This window comes from Astyanax mexicanus, chromosome 1 (assembly GCF_023375975.1).
Source record: "Astyanax mexicanus isolate ESR-SI-001 chromosome 1, AstMex3_surface, whole genome shotgun sequence".
In the NCBI taxonomy this organism is placed as follows: Eukaryota; Metazoa; Chordata; class Actinopteri; order Characiformes; family Acestrorhamphidae; genus Astyanax; species Astyanax mexicanus.
The window spans coordinates 81,574,886-81,596,464 of NC_064408.1; the positions used below are offsets into that span (position 1 = coordinate 81,574,886).

The 21,579-nt window shown below is 40.1% G+C and overlaps 2 protein-coding genes and 1 long non-coding RNA gene across 7 annotated transcripts; all 3 read right to left on the reverse strand.

Moving 5' to 3' along the window:
• Positions 1-6,681: 6,681 nt before the first annotated feature.
• Positions 6,682-14,523, reverse strand: LOC125799036 (uncharacterized). Its single transcript, XM_049474721.1, has 3 exons — positions 14,512-14,523; positions 11,883-12,053; positions 6,682-7,484 (listed from the first exon to the last, which is right to left on the reverse strand). The coding sequence occupies exons 1-3, from the start codon at positions 14,521-14,523 to the stop codon at positions 6,696-6,698; spliced, it is 972 nt and encodes a 323-aa protein (XP_049330678.1). The 3' UTR covers positions 6,682-6,695.
• On the reverse strand, positions 8,864-10,663 carry LOC125804809 (uncharacterized). Of its 5 annotated transcripts, none has more exons than XM_049484399.1 (3): positions 9,910-10,663; positions 9,670-9,813; positions 8,864-9,573 (listed from the first exon to the last, which is right to left on the reverse strand). In XM_049484399.1, exons 1-3 carry the CDS (start codon positions 10,228-10,230, stop codon positions 9,040-9,042), a joined length of 999 nt encoding a protein of 332 aa, XP_049340356.1. In that variant the 5' UTR covers positions 10,231-10,663; the 3' UTR covers positions 8,864-9,039. The 5 variants fall into 5 exon arrangements, with proteins under 5 accessions (XP_049340356.1, XP_049340361.1, XP_049340365.1 ...); XM_049484404.1 differs by having other exon boundaries at positions 8,864-9,267; positions 9,430-9,573; positions 9,670-10,663; XM_049484408.1 differs by having other exon boundaries at positions 8,864-9,171; positions 9,382-9,573; positions 9,670-10,663.
• Positions 14,524-15,387: 864 nt separating the features above from the next.
• Positions 15,388-18,284, reverse strand: LOC125804829 (uncharacterized). The gene is made up of 5 exons (XR_007441016.1): positions 18,179-18,284; positions 17,528-17,664; positions 17,297-17,407; positions 16,676-16,743; positions 15,388-15,871 (listed from the first exon to the last, which is right to left on the reverse strand). It is a non-coding gene; the product is annotated as an uncharacterized LOC125804829 (long non-coding RNA).
• Between the last annotated feature and the right edge of the window lie 3,295 nt (positions 18,285-21,579).

Below are 21,579 nucleotides of genomic sequence, written 5' to 3' on the forward strand. Positions count from 1 at the left end.
TACGCAGGTATTGCTTTAAGGGTCAGTTCCTGTGAAAGCTTTAAAGTGGAGTAGACAGGGAAGCACATGCGGAAAAGGGCACTTTTCCATACTTGAATTGACTGCAGATAGAGGCGGACACATGGGAATGTGGCAGGCTGACCCCGGTGTGTTGGAGAGGAAGAGGTGTAGAGAGATGGAAGAGAAGGGAGTGTGAAGAGGCGTGATTGAACAGCAGCACAATGGCATCCGTCACCTGAGTGCAGGGGAATTGTTGTTCTGGAACATTCTGGGAACTGCCCACACTTCTGTTTAACTGAACCAAGCATTCGACGAATGTTACAGAGGCCACCATAGGAAGAGGCCACCATAACCAGAGCCGTTACATACACCATGTTCTTAAATGACTGAAACCAGCCTAATAAAAAAATATATAATTATATATATCCCCTTTACCACATGGATAAGAGATTCTACACAGATAAATAGTCCTGCTTATTTTTATTTCATAGGTTGCCGAGACTGCAGTCCAGATAAAATGAGTTTAGATAGAATAAGTTAGAAAATTACTTAGGAAAAATACTGGTCACATTTTATAATAAGTGTTACATAAAACCACAGTCCACATCAAGGTTTTTGTGTTTACATTGTGTAAATTTGTTCCGGTTGGTTTTGGTTTCACACTTCACTTTAGTGAACGGTCCAAAGAATTTTTCTACATCCTGTCTTCATGTCTCCGTACACGTCATAGCCTATTAATTGGTTTCTAGAATGTTAGTTATGAGTTTGGGGAGTTGCTTTGCCAGGTGTTGTGACATATTCTAGCTCTCTGTCAGAATCTGACTCCCCTGCAGCAGAGTAAATGTAAAAGATTATCCTTTTATATCTATTTATAAATAAGGGTCAATCTACTGATACAGTAAATAAATGTATTCCCAGTCTGAGTGTTTGTGTCCATACTGCTGCGTGATGCTCTTCAAAGCAAAGCAGAGTCAGCTTTCAGCACAGCACCAGTTCTTTTTTTCCTCTAGTTTGTTTAAAGACTGACTCAACTTCCTGTAATTGGTCTAAAAGTCTGAATCATCTAAAAAAGTGCTTTTTACACTGCAGAGGAACTAGACCTTGGTTCAGTAGATCCAGACTGAGACCACTTTTTTTTGGTCCTTTGGTCCAGACCGTGGTTTGCAATCACTTTTACACCTGTTACTTTGGTTTGAGCCAAACTGAAAGGTCAGAAAGTACAAACAAGGCACCAAAAAAAAAGAGGCGGTGGTTGGCTTTACAAGTATTGGATAAGGCATGAGCTTGTCTTCATTCTCATAGTGTCAGAAGTATTGCAAATAATGGTGAGGGTGAGTCTTAGTGATGGGGTGGGTTCATTGGCTTAGCTAAGCTAGGGAAGAAAATTGAGTTAAAAACATACCGTCACGCCTGGTGCTGAAAGCAGTCCTGTCTCTCCCACACTCAGCTATGCCTGCAATCTCCAGTCTCCGGACTACAATGACCAGAATGCACCACACACTGACATCACACTGTCATGATCAGGCAGGATGTGTAAAAACAGCATTATTGTAAAAAGGGGCAATACAAAGGGTGGTCAAGACAAGCAGGGTCAATACCGGTGAACAGGAGCCAACAGGAAATGACATATCATAAACGTCCAGGGTCAAAACACAGGCAAACAGCAATGTAGAGCAGGCAAAACGGCAGAGTACATGGAAAAAAAAGGTTGTAAACTACAGTGTAGTCCTTTTGTGGTGCGTTCTGGGCAGTGTAGTCCGGTGACAGAAGATTGCAGGTAGAGCTAAGTGCAAGGTAGACAGGTCCCTTTTCAGCACCAGGCGTGATATGCACCTGTTCCCGATCACATGACACTACACCTCCAGAAAGTAAATCACCAGAATTCCAATCAGCTGTGTTAGGTGCTATTTAAGGGGCTCAGTTTCACTTAGCCTTAACTGAGTAGTGACGGTTTATCCTGGTACAACGCGTTGTTCTGTTGCCTGTGTTTTGGATTTCTCGTTTTGACCTTGCTTTTGTATTACTGACCTTCATTTTTGCCTGCCCTCTGATATTGCCCTGCTATGTTTGACCTCCGGACTGTTTATCTACTCTGGTATGTTATCTCCTTGTTGCTGCTGTTTACCTTTGTCTTATACTTTATTTAAGAAAGTATTCTTTGATTTGCAGTTATGACACAAATCATGCATTTCTTTTTCATTTCTTTTTGTTCATATTTAATACAAAAATGATGGAATTCCCGTAGAATACACAGTCTTATTTAAGCTTTAAGATTCCTGCCTTTCATGTTTAAAAACATTATTTTCCCCAATTGCCACTCACTATGTTGCATCCCATTTATCACACAGTGTTAGCAGTGCTGGCAAGGTGAAAGCTAGCATCTGCTTTCTTCAACTAACATTTATTATATTATCAATTTGCATCATTTTAAATTGTCACTTACGCACATTATTGGACAGCAAAATGACCAGTCTATGAATGATATGCCCAATGCTTGGATGCACCTCTAAGGAGACCTATTTTTTAACACTTAAGTAAAAAAAAAAAAAAAAATTCTACTAACAACCGCCCTCTTAAAGTAAACAGAACAATTTTCTTTTTTTTTTTCTTCCTCTTCTGCCATTTCTTTCGCTTGACCAATATATGTGCAACATTCTGGAGAGTCCAAATAATGCATACTTTCATGCCATTGGTCCCACGCTGCTGAAAGGTTGCTTTTAAATATGCATGGAGGGCTTTCTTCAGCACCATGGACAGCATCAGACAGATGCATTTAGAACGAGAACAAAATGGAAGATTTATGAAGCAGTGATAGGAGCTCCCGCTGAATAAAGCACTGTGTCTGTGGATGTTTTGCTGTCCACTTAGTTCGGTGGCTGTATCCTTGCGCTGTCCTTTGTTTACAAACCAGTGCGCTGTTTGTGCTGCGAACACCGTCGGGGATGCATTTATCGAGTTAAGATCACCTTTTTATCTTGTCCTCTACGAAAAACGCCTTTCAGTTTGGATTTCATGGATGGCCAACACAATCTTTTTCCCCTCAGAATGTGTTTAAGTTAGGCCTGGGCCCAGCTGCTGCTGCTGCTGCTGCTCCTTCACGTCATTGTCAGATAATAAATATTGCTGTTTTATTGGAGAGTCACAGACTGCAGCACAGTGCAAGCTTCTAATAGTGGTGTCTGCAGATGAATATGATCCATATGTACCAGACAGTTTAGGCACAAGCAGATAAAGTGTGTTTATTCTTCAGGAAAAAGGGATACATTCTGAGCACTGAGGTTTCTAAAGGTTGAGTCTTCTTTAGCTTTATTTTTTTAACGTAATGGTTGCATTCCTATAGTCCATATAATTACAAGAAGATAAGAAAAGGGAAGAACACAAAAAGACAGGACAAACAGGGCGTATAAACTAAGATACATTTTCTTTGCCAGTGCAAAGTCAACATAGATAGAAGAAAAGAAAAAAGAAAGAGGTGGGTAGCTTATCATATTACATCAAGGTCTCCATCAAACTCCTCAAGATAGTCAGTGTTTTAATTTTTCAGAAACATCAAACACTATACACTATACTATATATATGCTCTGATTTATAGCTTTAGGTGGTTCATAAGGACATTTTTGTGGAATCTAAAAAAAAAACAACTAAAAAATATACAGTACCAGTGAAAAGTTTGGAAACTATGCAGAAAATCATATGAAATTATTTATTAAACAAAAATGGATTTTTAATATTTCCGATTCTTCAAAGTAGCCCCTCTTGCTTAGCAGCTTTGCACATGTTTAACTAAGTCAGTTTTAAGAGGTAGAGTCACATGGAATGGCTTTCAGTTAACAGCTGTGCTGAACCTGTCAAAAGGTAATTACTCAGATTTCTTGTTTTGTAATGTGTTTGGGAGCATCAGTTGTGTTGTGAAGAGGTAGAGTTGGTATACAGTGAATAGCTACGTAATTATAATTAATAAAGGAAAAAAAACTTTAAAAAAGGTCAGTCAATCTAAAACATTTCAAGAACTTTGAAAGTATCCTCAAGACGTTATGATTAAACTGGCACTCATCAGGACCACCCCAGGAAATGAAGACCAAGAGTTTTTCTGTTTCACAGTTCATCAGTTTTGTCAGCCTCAGAAACTACAAGTTAGATAAGAGCCAACTAAATGTTTGAGTAAGATTTGGTAGAGTAGTTTGGTTTGTTTAACACTTTTAAGTTGATGATTTCTTATGCATTTCTTCATACCCTGGATTACACCATTATTCATTTACAATGTAGGAAATAAATAGATAAAAACAAAACCATTGAATAAAAAAAGGTGTGTTCAAACCTTTGACTCAAGTTATGCTGACTTTCCCAAGCCCCAGCCAACAGAAGTTGCCGTAGGGCAGAGTTTCAGTTCAGTTCAGTTCAGTTACAGCTATTTATTTTTAAGTAAGGTAAAAAATAACTTCTATCTACAGCATAAATTCAGATGGTTTAATTAAAAGTCACACATCTTACTTTTACTTTGTTTGGAGGAAATAAAGAGCAACAGCTGGCAGCTTTTGCTTTTAAACTTATAAACATCCAAAGACATGCCTGCAGACAACAAGTCAGCAGCACAAACGTTTTGAAAATAATTTTAACTTTAAGTTTCTTAGAGAGATCTTAGCTGGAGTCCCTATGCAGGGATAAGAGTGAGTGTACTTTAGTATTGTATTTAGTATTCCTTTATTTGTATGAATTACTTTGTATGTAAACCTTGTATTTTAGGTATTCTGAGCATGCCATCAGCTTAGAACTAGGCATGCCATGATAATGCATGTATCAAAAGCTTAAACACATCTTATTCAATGTATTTCTTTATTTCACTTATTTTCTACTTTGTAGATTAATATTAAAGACATAAAAACAGTTAAGGGATACAACAAAAAAGTGTTTGTCCTCCACAAACCCCAGACTTAAGACCGACTGAGGTGGTGATTTGAGTTAATTTGGGATGAGCTGGAGCTTCACAGCATGAAGGAAAAGCAGCAACTATAACTAGTGTTTAGCACCTCCAGAAACTCCTTCAAGACGCTGAGAAAACTATTCCAGGTGACTCTACTTCATGAAGACACTGAGATTAAAATACCAAGAGTGAGCAGATCTGTCCTCAAAGCTATTTATATATATTTATATCACGATATATTCCTTAAATTTCGGTCGATACGATATAATTTCGATATCGATATAAATACTTTGAAGGCCTCAGAAAACTGCTAAGAAGCCCTGCAATCCCTGCAGCACTGCGAATTTAAATTATTATATAACTGTGTATTTGCACTTTTTGTATGGCTGGCATCAGATACCCTCATTATATGCACTTCTATCTATCTATCTATCTATCTATCTATCTATCTATCTATCTATCTATCTATCTATCTATCTATCTATCTATCTATCTATCTAATGGAAATCTGTACCTACTACTGTCTGAAAATTTAATTTAAGCCTTTGAAACCTCCTTTCACAAAAACTTTAATACTTTAGAAATAAAAGTAGTCAAAATAAATCAATGCTCAATATTATTTGCATATAGCAAAATAATAACATCACATCCCTGTCAAACATAAGCCTATATTACTATTACCAATAAAAATAACTTTAAATTACAACAGAGGCAGAGCTTCTTATTCTTTGTGAACAAATTTAACAGATTAAAACAAAAGTGTAGGATATAGAATACAATAAGCCTTTATATACGTAAAAGCAACAAGATTTTCCCGTCAAATAAACAAACCTACAGGCTTTATCAACTATGAATAACTTAGTTACAACATAATCTATAAAAGTGCTTCAGTCAGTATAAGAAAAATATTGTATGTAACTTAGTGGAGTTGCTTGAAGTGGTGGAACAGTTTAGATGTATTAACATTACCGCTGCTGGTCGGCTGCACTCTCCGGCACAATTTGCAGCAAAGCGGCAAGGGAGCGGACCCGCGGCCGGCCTCGAGGACCCGCGGCCAGCCTCGAGGATCCGGGGCCGACCGAACCGAGTCTACCTTAGCCTTGGATCCGCTCGTCCCGGCTCCGTTTGTCTCCAGCGCGAGACATTTTTGCTGCGTAGCGAAGCGGACCCGAGCCTAGCCATTTTAACCTAGCCTTGCCTAGCCTAGCCTATTTGGCTACGTGCCTGTGTGGTTACGTCATCACGCACTGACGTAGCCCAGCTACGGGGGCTGAATGTGTTGAGCTCTGCGGCGAGCTGACGCCAGTAAAAAACGCCTGTCCGTGATTCTAATACATATCGATATACCACAAAACTGATATCACCGTTATTGAAACATTTCTTATCGCGATAAATACCGATATCGAATTATTGTCCAGGCCTACTTAGAATATATATTTTAGCAAACAATTCACTTGTTAACAGCTTACAGCTGGTAAGTATCAATTTGGAAATATATATTTTTTAAAATGTCAGTTTATAATTTTGCCATTGTCTGTAGTGAAACAGTGCTGGAACAGATTTACACACTTACACACAGCACATTCACACTTTCATCATAATACATTTACATTTATGGTATTTAGCAGACGCCCTTATCCAGAGCGACTTACAACAGTGCTTCAAAGTTACTTAAGATATCCAAAGCTAGTTTGTAGACTAGGATCAAGAGATACATAGAGCTTAATCATGTTAAGAACCCTAAGAACCTTTTTTTTTTTTTTTATTATTATTATTAGTTTAGGAACTCTTTGAAAAGATGTGTCTTCAGTCGACGTTTGAAGACCGTGAGTGACTCTGCTGTTCTGACATCCAGTGGAAGTTCATTCCACCACCTTGGTGCCAGCACAGAGAAGAGTCTGGATGTCTGTTTTCTGTGTGTTTTGAGTGATGGAGGTTCGAGCCGAGCCGTACTGGAAGCTCTAAGAGCTCTTGGTGCAGATCTGGCTTTGACCATCGCCATCAGGTATGAAGGTGCTGGTCCGTTTTTTGCCTTGTAGGCCAGCGTCAGGGTTTTGAATCGGATGCGGGCGGCAACAGGAAGCCAGTGGAGGGAACGCAGCAAAGGAGTCACATGACTGAACTTCGGAAGATTGAAGACGAGTCGTGCTGCCGCGTTCTGAATTAACTGTAGTGGTTTGGTGGCTCGCAGTGGAAGACCAGCCAGTAGAGAGTTGCAGTAGTCAAGTCTTGAGATGACAAGAGACTGCACAAGCACCTGAGTGGCATCCTGAGACAGAAACGGTCGAATTCTTCGGATGTTGTACAGGAGAAATCTGCATGACCGAGTCAGATTTGCAATATGGCTCGAGAACGATAACTGGTCATCCATTACTACACCGAGGCTTCTTGCTTCTGCCGATGGAGTGACCAGTGAGTTCTCGAAAGAGATGGAGAGATTGTTGTGAGGGCTTGTAGTTCCTGGGATGAACAGAAGGTCAGTCTTGCTGGGGTTGAGTTTTAGGTGATGAGAACTCATCCACATCGAGACATCATTGAGACATGCTGAGATGCGGGATGAAACCTGAGTGTCGGAAGGAGGAAATGAAAGGATTAGTTGGGTGTCATCAGCATAGCAGTGGTATGAGAATCCATGAGAAGATATTATTTCACCCAGAGAGCGAGTATAGAGTGAGAAAAGCTAAAACGATGCATGCGCCGCGCAGTGGCAGCAAGTCCAAACAGCTCGTATTTTCTTTGCGTATATTTGTGTATGTGTTTACTTTGTTTTTGTTTGGAGTAGGTTATACTCTGAGTATGTGCCTGTATAAGTACACTAGAGCGGAGCTTCTACAGTTACGACTTAAATCGAGTGGGATTAAACACCCTATACCGCCTGAACTTAGGAAACCTTTCCGTGGTTGCCGTGCTGGGGCGAAGCTAAAGGCTAGGAGATGGAGATATAAGCCGTTCCTACCATCCATTATAATGGGTAATGTCAACTCTCTTGCTAATAAATGTGAAGAGCTGGAAGGGCTGATGAAGAATGACAGGACTTACCGAGAGGGCAGTTTATATTTCCTCACGGAATCATGGCTAAATAACGACATCCCGGACTCTGCTGTTAGCATCACCGGCTTCACCATGGTACGTGCTGATAGAAATCCGGAATTGTGTGGGAAAACTAGAGGTGGGGGTCTCGTTCTGCTTGTGAATGAGAAGTGGTGTAATTCCGGACATATTACTGTGAAAGAGAGGGTATGTCATCGCGAAGTAGAGCTTTTAGTAGTTGGTTTGAGACCCTATTATGTGCCGAGGGAGTTCTCCCACATCGTCGCCATTATTGTTTACATCCCGCCGGGCGCTCAGCCTACGTACGCGTGTGACGTCATTCAGGAGGCAGTGGCGAATGTACAGTCCGCCCACCCTGATTCCTGTATTATTATATCGGGTGATTTTAATCATGTGGACATGAGCACTCATTTAGGGGGATTCACACAGTATGTCATCTGCCCCACCAGATATAACAACACGTTAGATCTGTGTTTTATCAATGTTAAAGATGCCTATAAAGCACTGGCTATGCCACCTTTGGGTAAATCAGACCACAATATGATTTATCTTAAGCCACATTATAAACCTTGTGTAATGAGACTACCTCCCACCTGTCGATCTTTCCGTAAATGGACTCCTGAGGTCTTCGAAGCTCTACAGGATTGTTTTGAATCAACTGACTGGGACACACTTATTGTCTCACAAGAGGCTGATAATGACATAGATGGGATAGTGGACCGTGTTACTGATTATGTGATCTTCTGTACTGATGTGGTGGTACCCATGAGAACAGTCCACTCTTTTGCAAACAATAAGCCATGGATCACTAGCAACATTAAGAGCCTCCTGAATCTAAAAAAAGAGGCATTCAAATCTGGGGACCGTGACAGGGTTAGGAGTGTGCAACATGAGTTGAGGAAGAGTTTAAGGGCGGCCAGAAGAGACTTTGGAAGGGGTCTGCAATGGAATATGCGGGGTAACAGTACAAGGGAGGTGTGGAAGGGTATGAAGACCATTACTGGCTACAAAAGTAAAGTTAGCGAGACAGTGGGCGATGTGGACAAGGCCAATGAATTTAACCACTTTTATAGTAGGTTCAGTTCAGCCAGTGGGCCCCTCACCTCCTCTGCTGGAACCACCTGCTCTGCTCCATCCAGCAGCTGTACCACCTCCTCTGCTGTGACCACCTGCTCTGCTCCACCCGGCAGCTGTACCACCTCCTCTGCCGTGACCACCTGCTCTGCTCCACCCGGCAGCTGTACCACCTCCTCTGCTGGGACCACCTGCTCTGCTCCACCCAGCAGCTGTACCACCTCCTCTGCTGGGACCACCTGCTCTGCTCCACCCGGCAGCTGTACCACCTCCTCTGCTGGGACCACCTGCTCTGCTGTGACCACCTGCGCTGCTCCACCCGGCAGCTGTACCACCTCCTCTGCTGTGACCACCTGCTCTGCTCCACCCGGCAGCTGTACCACCTCCTCTGCTGGGACCACCTGCTCTGCTCCACCCAGCAGCTGTACCACCTCCTCTGCTGGGACCACCTGCTCTGCTCCATCCGGCAGCTGTACCACCTCCTCTGCTGGGACCACCTGCTCTGCTCCACCCGGCAGCTGTACCACCTCCTCTGCTGGGACCACCTGCTCTGCTCCATCCGGCAGCTGTACCACCCCCTCTGCTGGGACCACCTGCTCTGCTCCACCCGGCAACTGTACCACCTCCTCTGCTGGGATCACCTGCTCTGCTCCACCCGGCAGCTGTACCATCTCCTCTGCTGGGACCACCTGCTCTGCTCCATCCGGCAGCTGTACCACCTCCTCTGCTGTGACCACCTGCTCTGCTCCACCCGGCAGCTGTACCACCTCCTCTGCTGGGACCACCTGCTCTACTCCACCCGGCAGCTGTACCACCTCCTCTGCTGTGACCACCTGCTCTGCTCCATCCGGCAGCTGTACCACCTCCTCTGCTGTGACCACCTGCTCTGCTCCACCCGGCAGCTGTACCACCTCCTCTGCTGTGACCACCTGCTCTGCTCCACCCGGCAGCTGTACCACCTCCTCTGTGGGGACCACTTGCTCTACTCCATCTGGCAGTTGTACCACCTCCTCTGCTGGGACCACCTGCTCTGCTCCACCCGGCAGCTGTACCACCTCCTCTGTGGGGACCACTTGCTCTACTCCATCTGGCAGTTGTACCACCCCCTCTGCTGTGACCACCTGCACTGCTCCACCCGGCAGCTGTTCCAGATGTACTGCTGTGACCCCACATAGCTTTTCCATAGATGAGGTTTATGCTGAACTACGTAGGCTGCGTCCAGGGAAAGCTGCGGGTCCTGATGGCGTATCGCCTCGGGTTCTAAGAGAATGTGCATCAGGACTGGCGATGCCTCTACAATCAATTTTCAACCTGAGTCTGCGCACAGGACAAGTGCCTGTCCAGTGGAAAACATCATGCCTCGTGCCGGTCCCTAAAGTAGGGAGGCCGGTAGGGGTGAAGGACCACAGACCAGTGGCCCTGACTTCAGTGATCATGAAGACATTGGAGAGGCTTTTGCTGCGGGTTCTCAAGCCTCAGGTGCAGCAGGCTGTGGACCCCTTACAGTTTGCATATCAGGAGAACATGGGTGTGGAGGATGCAGTAATATATATGACCCACAAGATACTTTCGTTTCTGGACGGGACAGGGGGATACACAAGGATCATGTTTTTTGATTTTACAGGTGCCTTTAACACTATCAGGCCGCAGTTTCTGAGGGAACAGCTGGAGATGATAGGTGTGGATGCTATGTTAGTCACATGGATTTACAGCTATCTCACAGAGCGTCCGCAGTATGTCAGTTTGGGTGGTTGCAGGTCTGAGACGGTGGTAACCAACATTGGGGCTCCTCAGGGTACAGTATTGTCACCATTTCTCTTCACTCTTTACACTGCTGATTTTAAACATATGTCTGAACTTTGCCACATTCAGAAATATTCAGACGACACAGCTCTGGCATGTATAAGAGGTGGGGATGAAAGAGAGTACAGAGATCTTGTTGCTGCCTTTACAGCCTGGAGTAGAAGAAAAGGTCTTCTCCTCAATGCACTGAAGACCAAGGAGATGATCGTGGATTTCCGGAGACTGAAACATTCCCATCAGCCTGTTATCATCGATGGACAGATCATTGAGAATGTTCAGTCATATAAGTATCTCGGAGTCCACCTGGACAACAAACTGGACTGGTCAGTGCAGACGAGTGCAGCATATAAAAAAGGACAGAGCAGGCTTTACTTCCTCAGGAAGCTTAAATCATTTGATGTGTGTAAAGAGTTTCTGCACACATTCTATCATTCGGTTGTGTCGAGTGCTGTCTTCTTTGGTGTTGCCTGCTGGGGAAGCAGCATTACTGTTAGGGACAGGAACAGACTGGATAAGCTTGTAAGGAAGTGTGTGTCAGTTATGGGCGGGAAAGTGGACTCTGTGGGTCAGTTAGTGGAGAAGAGGATGAGGTGTTTAATGGAGGGTATCCTCAGTAATAGCAGTCACCCTCTGCATGGGATCCTGGCAGCTCAGAGGAGCAGGCGCAGTGATAGACTCCTCTCTCTCTGCTGTAGGACTGAGAGGTTCCGCAGGTCATTTGTTCCTGCTGGAATTAGACTACTTAACACCTGATGTGTGTACTTAATAAGCACCATTTAGCACTTTTTTTTTTTTTTTTTTTTTTTTTTTTGTACCTGGGTGTGGACTCTGTCGTGTATGTTTTTTGTGTGTTTTTGTTTTTTGTTGTTGTTATTTGTGTGCTGTTGGACAAATGAATTTCCCCATTGGGGATTAATAAAGTATCTATCTATCTATCTATCTATCTATCTAAAAGAAGAGGACCAAGCACCGAGCCTTGTGGAACCCCAGTGGAGAGTCTGCATGGAGCAGATGTTGCCCCTTGCCAAGTTACCTGGTAGGAACGGTCCTCCAGGTACGATGCAAACCACTGCCATGCAGAGCCAGTGATTCCAAGGCTGGTGAGGATGGAAAGGAGAATGCTGTGGTTGACCGTGTCGAAAGCAGCAGAGAGATCAAGCAGAATCAGAACAGATGACAGGTTAGTAGCTTTTGCTGCATGAAGCTTATAATAACGAGAGAAAGACACAGAAACACAGACAACTCTGTAACTATTTAAAAGTATACATATTTTCTTTACTTTCTTTATTTCACATTCAAAAGACTAGGAAACTGGAGACTCTGAGAAAACTGGCACAGGAGTCAGGTCTGGCTGAGCCACATGGCAATGTCTTTATCTCAGCTTAACATTGGATTAAGCATCAGTTTCAGTAGTGAAGAGAAAAATTAGATTTCTGAAAGGTGAAGTGCAGTAATAAAGTCATTGCTACACAGCAAAAACAGGAGAGTTGAAATTTCAGAGTTAAACAGCTGAGAGTTGATTTTCACCCTCAAAGTGTAATTTTAACTCTTTCAGTGTTAAATGGTGACCAGTGTTGGAGTTATTTGACAGAGTTGAATATTTCAGTGTTAATCCCACTAAACCCAATAAATACTGGCCAACTCCACAACTCCAGATTTAATTAAACTCCGCCCAGTTAAACACGTTATTTGCATAATGGGTGTGTCCCCCAGATCCTAACTTACCATCAGTGTGAAATCTTGCCCACCAGGGCTACCTTCCATTGGGTATTGTGTTATATTTTGTTTAATGGTTGTTTGTCTAGCCAATATAATGTAGGCTATAAGAGCAAGTTACCATCCTTTGTACAGTAAATTGTGATAAAGTGTTGGTAATGCAATACAATGCAAGAAATACAAAGGAAAATTACACGCTAACCTGTCCTGAATAATAATTAATTAATAAAAAGTCATATTAATTGACTAATCTTCTTCTCATTTATACTTTTTTTTATTCTTTCCAGTGTTAGTGTAACAATTTAGGAAGTTAAAGGAATAAAAATGTGATTTAAAAAGGAACTCTGGCAAGGTGTTAAATGTTTAACTATTTTAAAAGTGTTGATTTAACTCCAAAGAGTGTGGACCTATATAAACCCTGAGAAAGAGTTAAAATAAACTCTGTGGGAGTTAATTTAACACTTGCCTTTTTGCTGTGTAAGATTAGAAAATAAGAAGCAGTTGGTCTGGGCCGTACAGCACTGCTACTGGATAAATAAAAATGAAAAATTAAACGAAAAATTGACTGTTGGTGTAAATAGAACACAGAAATTTAAGCTGCAGTTGAAGTGTTTTTTCTTTGAGCTAAAAGGCTAGACACCCTCCTATAAGAAGAGCTAGGACTACTTATACATCTAATAGAGTTGATTTAATAGGATGTGAGATGAGAAAAAGGTCCTCTGGCTTGTTCTTCCCTCCAAAATCCAGTTCTCCCATAGCTTCAATTACATTTTGTGTACTACCACGGCTATATTTCACTTCTGTGAGCAAGAGAACCAGATGAAATACTCGACGAGGAGTGTATGTGGTGAAGGAGTATGTGTAGTGCATGAAACTGGTGAAATCAATATTCAGGTGATTGTGGTCTGGGAGGTGTCATTATAGGTGTGATCATTAATGTGAGTTGAGTGAATGAGTGATGTCAGTTTATTTAACTTCTGAGCAAATAAAAAATATTTAATTGAAATTAAGGCTGTGTTTCTAAACTGGAAACCAAAGCTCTCATGAGCTTCTAGTAGACGTGTGAACACTATGTGCGACTCTTTTCAGATATTTTAAGCCGCGTGGGTGAAGCTGTTGACAGAGCTGCGCTGTCAACTCTGTCTGTCACTGCCGGTCAAACTAAGATTGATGAGAAACTCCGCAGGGTTCACACCACAAGAAGATAATCTATCTCAGCAGGGTCTATTGGGACCACTCATCACTAACTCAACATTGTTATAAACTAGCATGATGACAGAGGATCCTAGTGCGTCATAAATCTCTGTCACTTTCACAACTGTCTGATTCACTCCTCATTGTTCCCGCGTCTAGAGGTTCACTTCTGAATCATGTGTGAATAATCTCCCGTTCATTTTCCTGTATAATCCAATAATAAAGTGACAGGAGAATTGAACAGGTTCTGTAATAGGGTTCTGAAATGAGGTGCAGATAAAGGACATTCTGTGAAGCTCCAGACAGTCCATCCTAAAGTCTCTTAATTTCATAAGTTTTACACATACACCTCCACTGAAAAGTTTAACAGCACTTGTCATATTAGTAAGTGAAGACTAAACTATATTTTATGTGATATTTTAGATATTTTCAGTATATTTTGGAAAGTTATGCATTAAAATGGATTATTATTATTATTATTATCTACTATCAACCTTGAACATGATACATTAAAAATCAAATTTTATTAGAACATGTTTTCTTTATGTTCTATACTTACAAAGACACTCAAAATTTACACTGTTAAATTATCTTAACTTAAAAAAAAACAAGTTTTGTGGTTTTGTGAATTTATGAGTTGTCAAGGTTTTTATGTTAGTTTAATGAAGTGGAAATTTGAAATAAGTTTGCAATGAACATAAAACTGTGCGTTAAACAATTTATTTGCATAGTGGGCTATAAAAACAAGTTACCACTTGCTGCATGGATGAGTTTCACTTATGTGTAAAAAAATAATTTAAATACTCAATATTTAATTCACAAAAGTATACAGGAGTCTTCCCCTGCTCAAGAGACATAAAGTTTACTAAGTTAAACTAAATACTATATTAAGGGAGTATAAACGATAGAGTAGTTATTTGTATTTTAAACTTGAATTGCCAAGTTAAAACCATGTGTCATACAGTGATATCAACTTGCAGAGAGCAGTCGAAAGCCAAATCAGACGTAAAGTTATAAGTTAAAGTAAATAGTAAATACAATTTAATTTAACTTACGTTTTTGAGTTGAAAATGCTCATATTTTTTTTTACAGTTCTAGACACAGCTCTGTAGTTACTTAAAGTTATTTTGTTATTTACTCTTTATAAAGGTGCCTGATAAATGGCATAAAATGTTAATGTACTTAAATATAAATGTACTTATTTTCCAAACCCAGTACAAATTAACATTTTACACATTTACACTGGTCTAAAAGCATGAGACTACACTGTAAACCCTAATAAGTTAAGTCTACTCAAATCATTTGAGGTAATTCGTTGCCTCAAATGAATTAAGTTTTGAAAACTCATTTTTTTTAGTAATTTGTAATTACTGTATGGAGTTAAACAAACTTTAATTTTTAAGTTCAACAGACAAACCAAAATTACTTGACACTCAAAATGTGGTGTAGCTGAAACTTAACATTGTAAGTTAATGTAACTTTTGCACACTTATTTGTTTAAGTTTATTGCAATGATTACCTAGAGTTGTTTTTACTCAACATATGCTTATTGTAGTTGTTTTTATAGACAAAACATCCAAATTAAAAGGGGCACCACTCAAAAAATCTAAATAAACAATGACAACAAATTCAATCTATCAAATATTTATTGGAAAAAAGCAGCAGTTTCACACAACTGGGAGAAAACATGACAACAAATATCAATTTCCAAGGTCAAGGTTGTGCAAATTAACCTTAAACATTTGGTTGATTGCACACTTCACTTTAATTCAAACGTCTAAGCAAGAAACATAAAAACTAATAAATTATGTTGCAAACCCACAGGATAAGTAGTGCTGTGTACTTGGTACAGACACATACACTGAGCTATTAAACATCATCACAGCAACTGTGTATACAGTAAGAAATAAAAAAAGGGTTGATACAGAGCCACATTTATTCCTACCTGTACTCAAGATCTTACATTTAAGAAAGTAAATGAAAGAAAACAAGAATGATCCCCACTGACAATGGATTCAAGCAAAGGGAGTTGGGATTGTGTCCTCCTTCATCACGCTCCACAATGAGGATCCCAGTAGCAATACTGCTAATCGTCTCCTCTTCATTCGCATCCTAAAAATTTCACAACATTACACAGTGCTTTAAGTTACAATCCTCACAGTTCCAATCTGAAAAGGCTGCAACATTACCTAAAAAGGGAAATTAAGAAATCCTAATATTTATTATATAATATTGACATCTATTATTTAAACAGAATTTAATTTTATGTTTTCTCAGTCCAACATTATTTAATTCATGAAGTACATTCCATGCAGCAAATGCTTGCAGCATATTCCAAAAAAACTGTTGACACAGGACAATTTAGGGCTAGTAAGAAGTAAAAAATGTAATAGTGAGGTGATTTGAAATAAAAATTTTTTTTTTGATTTGTGGTTATATTACAATGTTATTCATCTCATACAATCTGCAATTAAAATGATAAAAAATAGCATCAATTATGTGAAAAAGTTGAGCTTGACTATCTATTTAAGTTTAAATAATTTTACAAAAAAAAGCTGTAAAATCACAATGACACATGAAAGCCAAAACTATACACACCTGCACAAAAGTTATGAAGCTGATATGAAGCTTAATCTGCATCTCTAGGGAAACACTTATCCACAGGACAGATGCATACACAAATGTTCTGCCCTTTGCTCAAAACTCTATTAACTGTGAAATTACACATGAACCTTTGATTGTTATTAGCATAGGAATATTATTTAATGCAGATTAGAAGCAGGATGCCTGATAGAATGGGCTAGATATATTTTATATATTAACAAACAACCTTGTAGCACTTCATTTCATTCATTATTGCTTGAACATTCACAGATTATTTTTTCAGTGACAAAATATATATAAAGCTTAACTTACAATGCATGTCTTGAAGAAATCTTCTGTCCTCTTAATGCTAGGGTTCATTGGACAGTTGGCTCTGAGGTCTTGAGGAAAAATAAACAATGGAATTAGTTTTGGTACACATACTGCAGCTCATCAATGATCAGTTTCTGACTGCAGGACTATTATTGGTTTGCTATTTTTGAACAGAGCATATCCACGAAAGAAAATCATGTCTCTTCACTTACTGTTTTTTTACTCCAAAGCACATGGTAATTTCACTGTTTAAATAGTTTAAAATAAATTAACTAGTAGAAATGCTCCAAAAGTAACTGGATTGATTTTTCCCCCATTAGTTTTCATTAAAATTTACTTTAATTAATTTTGCTTTCTTCTGTGGATGTTTTTCTGGACATCAGCGTTATCCATGGTGTGGTAAAAGACTTCACCACAGGTCAACAGTGAGAATGATGGTTGACAAATTGTACATGGCAGCCAATTGATTAGTCTTTAATTATACACTTATTAAATGCATTTCTTAGGTACTGAGAAAATCTAATAACGGTACAGTAACTGTAAGCTATGTGCTCAGATGAAATGTACATAAAAACTATAGAACAGGGAAAAATTATCTAAGGGCAAAAAATATACACAAACCTTGGCTTGCTGTAAACATCTTGACAGAATTTGTCCAGTAAGTCCCCTCTTGATTCTGAAAACTTCAATGAGTCGCGAGTTGTGTTGATCAAGGCCTCCATAAAAGCACTGCTGCAAATCAATCCCAACAATTCTAGTGAATTCCATGTAAACATTTAAGAGAAAAGAAAAAAAAAATAAGAAATGTGTGCAAAAACATTATTCTTCTTCAGATAACATATAAAAGCATACCTGATTTTCTAGGAAAAGAGCAGGCCATCGTTCCACTAGTTGGCAAATAGCAGTTTTTTCCTCCACCACTTCTTTTTGTCGAAGGGTGATCCATGGTTGCTTTACAGTCATCACACTTGGAGTTTTTTTCTGCAATTCTTCAACCGAAATGAAAAGTCAGCAGAAAGTTTATCTCACATTTTTTTGCTATTCCATATTATAACCAGAAAAATATCAGCAGGTCAAAACAATTAAAAGCTAAACAAACTATAAATTTAACAGAAATAAAAGATATCTGGTTAAGAAACCGTAACTGTTTCAGTTAAACCTCAGAACAAGACAGAAAATATTTTTGCACTCTAGTTAGTTAATTTTGCTCCTACAGCTAACATTCCCAGCTCCAGCTAGCTAGCGCTAACTAGCTAGCTAGCCATCTGTTTAAACTGTATGTTAATACTGTAATTCAGCTCTTACAGCTAACATCCCGAGCTTCGGCTAGCTAGCGCTAGCAAACTTCAGCTCCTAAAGCTAGGGTTAATGTTCCGAGCTCCAACTGGCTAGCGCTAACTAGCGAGCTAACTGTTTAAACTGTATGTTAACATTTAACTGGTCCGTTTTTAAATATAATATCAGAAAATGAACTGAAATCCAACTGTAAATGGGAATACTTACTGAGAATATGAAAGGGAGTGAGGGAAATTCACATCTCCATCAGCTGACATGTCTTCACAGCTCCAACAGAAGTGGTTTGCAGGAAACAGTCCCGCAATTTGGAAATGTTCTAGACCTGTGTCCACGTGACACATAGAATGGGGAATACTTGGACTATTAAGTTATTGTCACTAAAAACATTAAGTACACATACTCATTTAAAGACATAGTACAAGATACTTATTAAGATTAAGTGATGTCAACTAAATGTAAGAAATTAAGTAATTTCAGCTTAAATCTTTAAATACATACAATGTTAGGGTTTACAGTGTATAACTGAACATTTTATTTTGCATTCTTTTTTCATTTAATATGTAAGTTAGGTAGGCATTTTTACTGCTGTGTTTGAAACGATCAAGGTCAGGCAGAGATGAGACAGAGATGAGACAAGTGCAGAAAGAAATAAAAACCCTTATTAAAAAAATCCTAAATACAACAACGGACATACACAGAAATATCCAAAACGTGAGCAAGAGAAAGGCTTTGTACTGATAGACAGAACCAAATGAAATACTCGGCGAGGAGTGTATGTGCTGTAAGAGTATATCTAGTGCATGAAACAGGTGAAATCAATATTCAGGGGATTGTGGTCTGGGAGGTGTCATATAATCATTAATGTGAGTCGAGTGAATGAATGATGTCAGTGTGTGGTGCATTCTGGACAATGGAGTCTGGAGCTAGGAGACAGGTGGAGGTAGGTGCAGGTGGAGGTGGAATGGAAGCATCTTCGACACCAGGTGTGACAGAATTGTTGAAAATGCTGTTTACTTAGGTAGGATTCTTAGGCAGGAAGGCATCTATTTATGTATAAATCAAAGTTTATGAATCTTACCTTCTAATCTGTAAATTGAAAATGCAGCTAATGCCAACAGCTTATGCCAACACACATAATGCTAATATATAGCAGATCTAGCTGCTGAAACCTTGAAAATGTCAGAGATATCCCTATACTGCGGTCTAGTAACACAATTAAGGCATTTTTTGGGTTTCAGACACAGCCAACGTTCCTTGACTGATTGTGACTGGCATCATCTGGCTAAAAATGTCTGCAAACAGACAAGCAACTGGCAGGAGACCCCACACAAAGATCCCAGAGGTCAGTGCAGAGTTCTTTAGCTTTCTTGGGACAGGATAAGAGAGATTGGACAAGATTCTTCTCCAATGTGCTGTCAGGTTGGTAAATTAAAAGTTGCATCTTCTACTTACTTTCTAGAAGTTTTAGTTATTAGTTCTGCATTGAGGCCACTGCAGATCTCAGTGTCCTGCCTGATATGAGTGGGTCAGTCCTGCAGAAGCAGGCTGTAAATGACAGAAGATTGGATCTCTCTGGCCATTTTGAATGATGAGCTGAAATGAGGCTAATTGAATGGAGGCAGAAATCAGCATGCAGCTCAAATAGGGCTGGACTGAAACTGAGCTTTGGCTCATAACGGAGAGAGCTGGGTCCAGAATGATCAGGAGCTCCAAAGGAAATGAGAGCAAAGCCACGGTACGCTGGCTTATGGACAATGTCCTCTAGTGTCACTTGCGTTCCACATTTGGACTCTAGTGCTACACTCTGGTACAAAACTTAATTTCAGTCTACTTAAAGCTTGTTGATTGGGGCCATGTCTGGACTTTTCTTCTGTTCCTAACTTACTTGAACCAGGTCAACATGATGCCCCCATGTAGTTAGTTGGGGTCAACTGTGTGTCTTCCTTTTGAGGGTGGTGTAACTGAACTGATATATTGGTATATCACTTGGTTTCAGTCCAGTCTAGGTCCATGTGAGTTGGGTCGTACGTCTAAGAAGTGAGTTTGGCTGCTCCTCCAGGAAATAAGAGAACTGTATTGGCACAATGATGTACCACCTGGATCCATACTAGGTCTACTGTTGTCTTCTGTATTTTTGTAAGACCATTTTTATTTTTGTTTGCTTGATCCTTCTATTGATGCATTTTGAGTTGAGAACCATAAGTGTGGGTGATGCTCCTGGGAATAATGGAACTGAGTGTACATACAGATGTACCACATGCAGGTCCAGACTAGGTTCATTTGGATTATCTTGTCTATATCTTCAACTTTGGATGCTTTTATAAAGATTTAGACATGTCGTTGTACCTTTTAGCTCCAGTCTAGGTTCACCTGAGTTGTCTTGTGTAGTAATGGAGAGTTTGGTGGCACCTTAATTTAACTCGAGTTTCACTTGGTTTCAGTCCAGGTTTACTCCAGTTGTCCTGTCTATTTATTTAGGGCCACATTTCATGCTCCTCCTTTGGATGATATCCCTAACATGACATATTGGTGTAGAACTTGGTTCCAGACTTTGTTCACTTGAGTTGTCTCCTCTTTTTCTTTACGTCCATGTTTGGGTGCCCCCTCTGTATGTATGTATGAGCTGACACAATGGTACACCACTTGGTTCAATTCTAGGTCCACAAGTTTGGATGCTACACCTCTACTTAAGCCTTAACAATCTTTCCCTTTCTTACTTGTATGATCTTCTTCTTCCTTATAAACCCTCTCGCTCTCAGGTCATCTTCAGCTGGACTGGACAGCTCACCATCCCTCCATCTACCTTTTAAGGGTTTGGTGACCGAGCCTGTTCAAGATCTGCCCCTTGACTCTGAACTCTCTTCCAATACTGGTTAAACAATCCAATTCATTCTCCATATTCAAATCTAACCTAAAATCTTATCTTTTTGCACTTGCCTATAACCTCCCTCATGCTTTCAGTGTCTGACTCTGCCATTCTTTAACACTACTTATGTCAACTGCTCTGCCTCACCATACTTATAACCTGTCCTCAGTCTGTTATGCTCCTTTATTATACCTGCCCACATACTGCCTTGTCTTTTTTATCTGTGTTACTGTGCTTAGATGTATGTGTTAAGTGTATATCTATGTTCTTTGAACTGTAAGTGTCAATTATGCTACTGGTGGATAATGTGGCTAAGCTGACATACTGATATACCACTTGGTTCTATTCTAGGTTATTTGGGCTGTCTTGACTATTTATTTGGTTTCTGTGGATGAGTGTTCCTAGGGTGAAATATTGGTATACCACCTTGTTCAAATCTAGGTCCACTTGGAATGTTGTGTGAATTTATCTAGGGCCAAGTTTGGGTGCTCATTCTATGGATAGTTTCACTGAGCGGACATACCAGTATAAAATTTGGTTCCAGTCTATGTCTACTTGATTTGTCATGTATATTCCATTAGGCCGAGGTTCCTCCTGTGGATGGTGTCCCTAAGGTTAAATAATAGAGCACCACTTTGTTTTAGTCTATTTCCACTTGAGTTGTCTTGTGTATTTCTCTAGGACATCGTTTGGGAGGTCCACTTATGGATGATGTGACTAAACTTACATACAGTATCTGTGT

Excerpts from the sequence above, each read along its gene's own strand:
- LOC125804809 (XM_049484394.1), bottom strand. The coding sequence starts at position 10,230 with ATGGAAAAGCTATGTGGGGTCACAGCAGTACATCTGGAACAGCTGCCG. Across the intron at positions 9,574-9,669 it reads AGGTGATCCCAGCAGAGGAG|GTGGTACAGCTGCCGGGTGG; the intron begins GTGGTACAGTTG and ends CCAGCAGAGGAG.
- LOC125799036 (XM_049474721.1), bottom strand. Across the intron at positions 7,485-11,882 it reads TGGAGGACCGTTCCTACCAG|GTTTCATCCCGCATCTCAGC; the intron begins GTAACTTGGCAA and ends TCCGACACTCAG.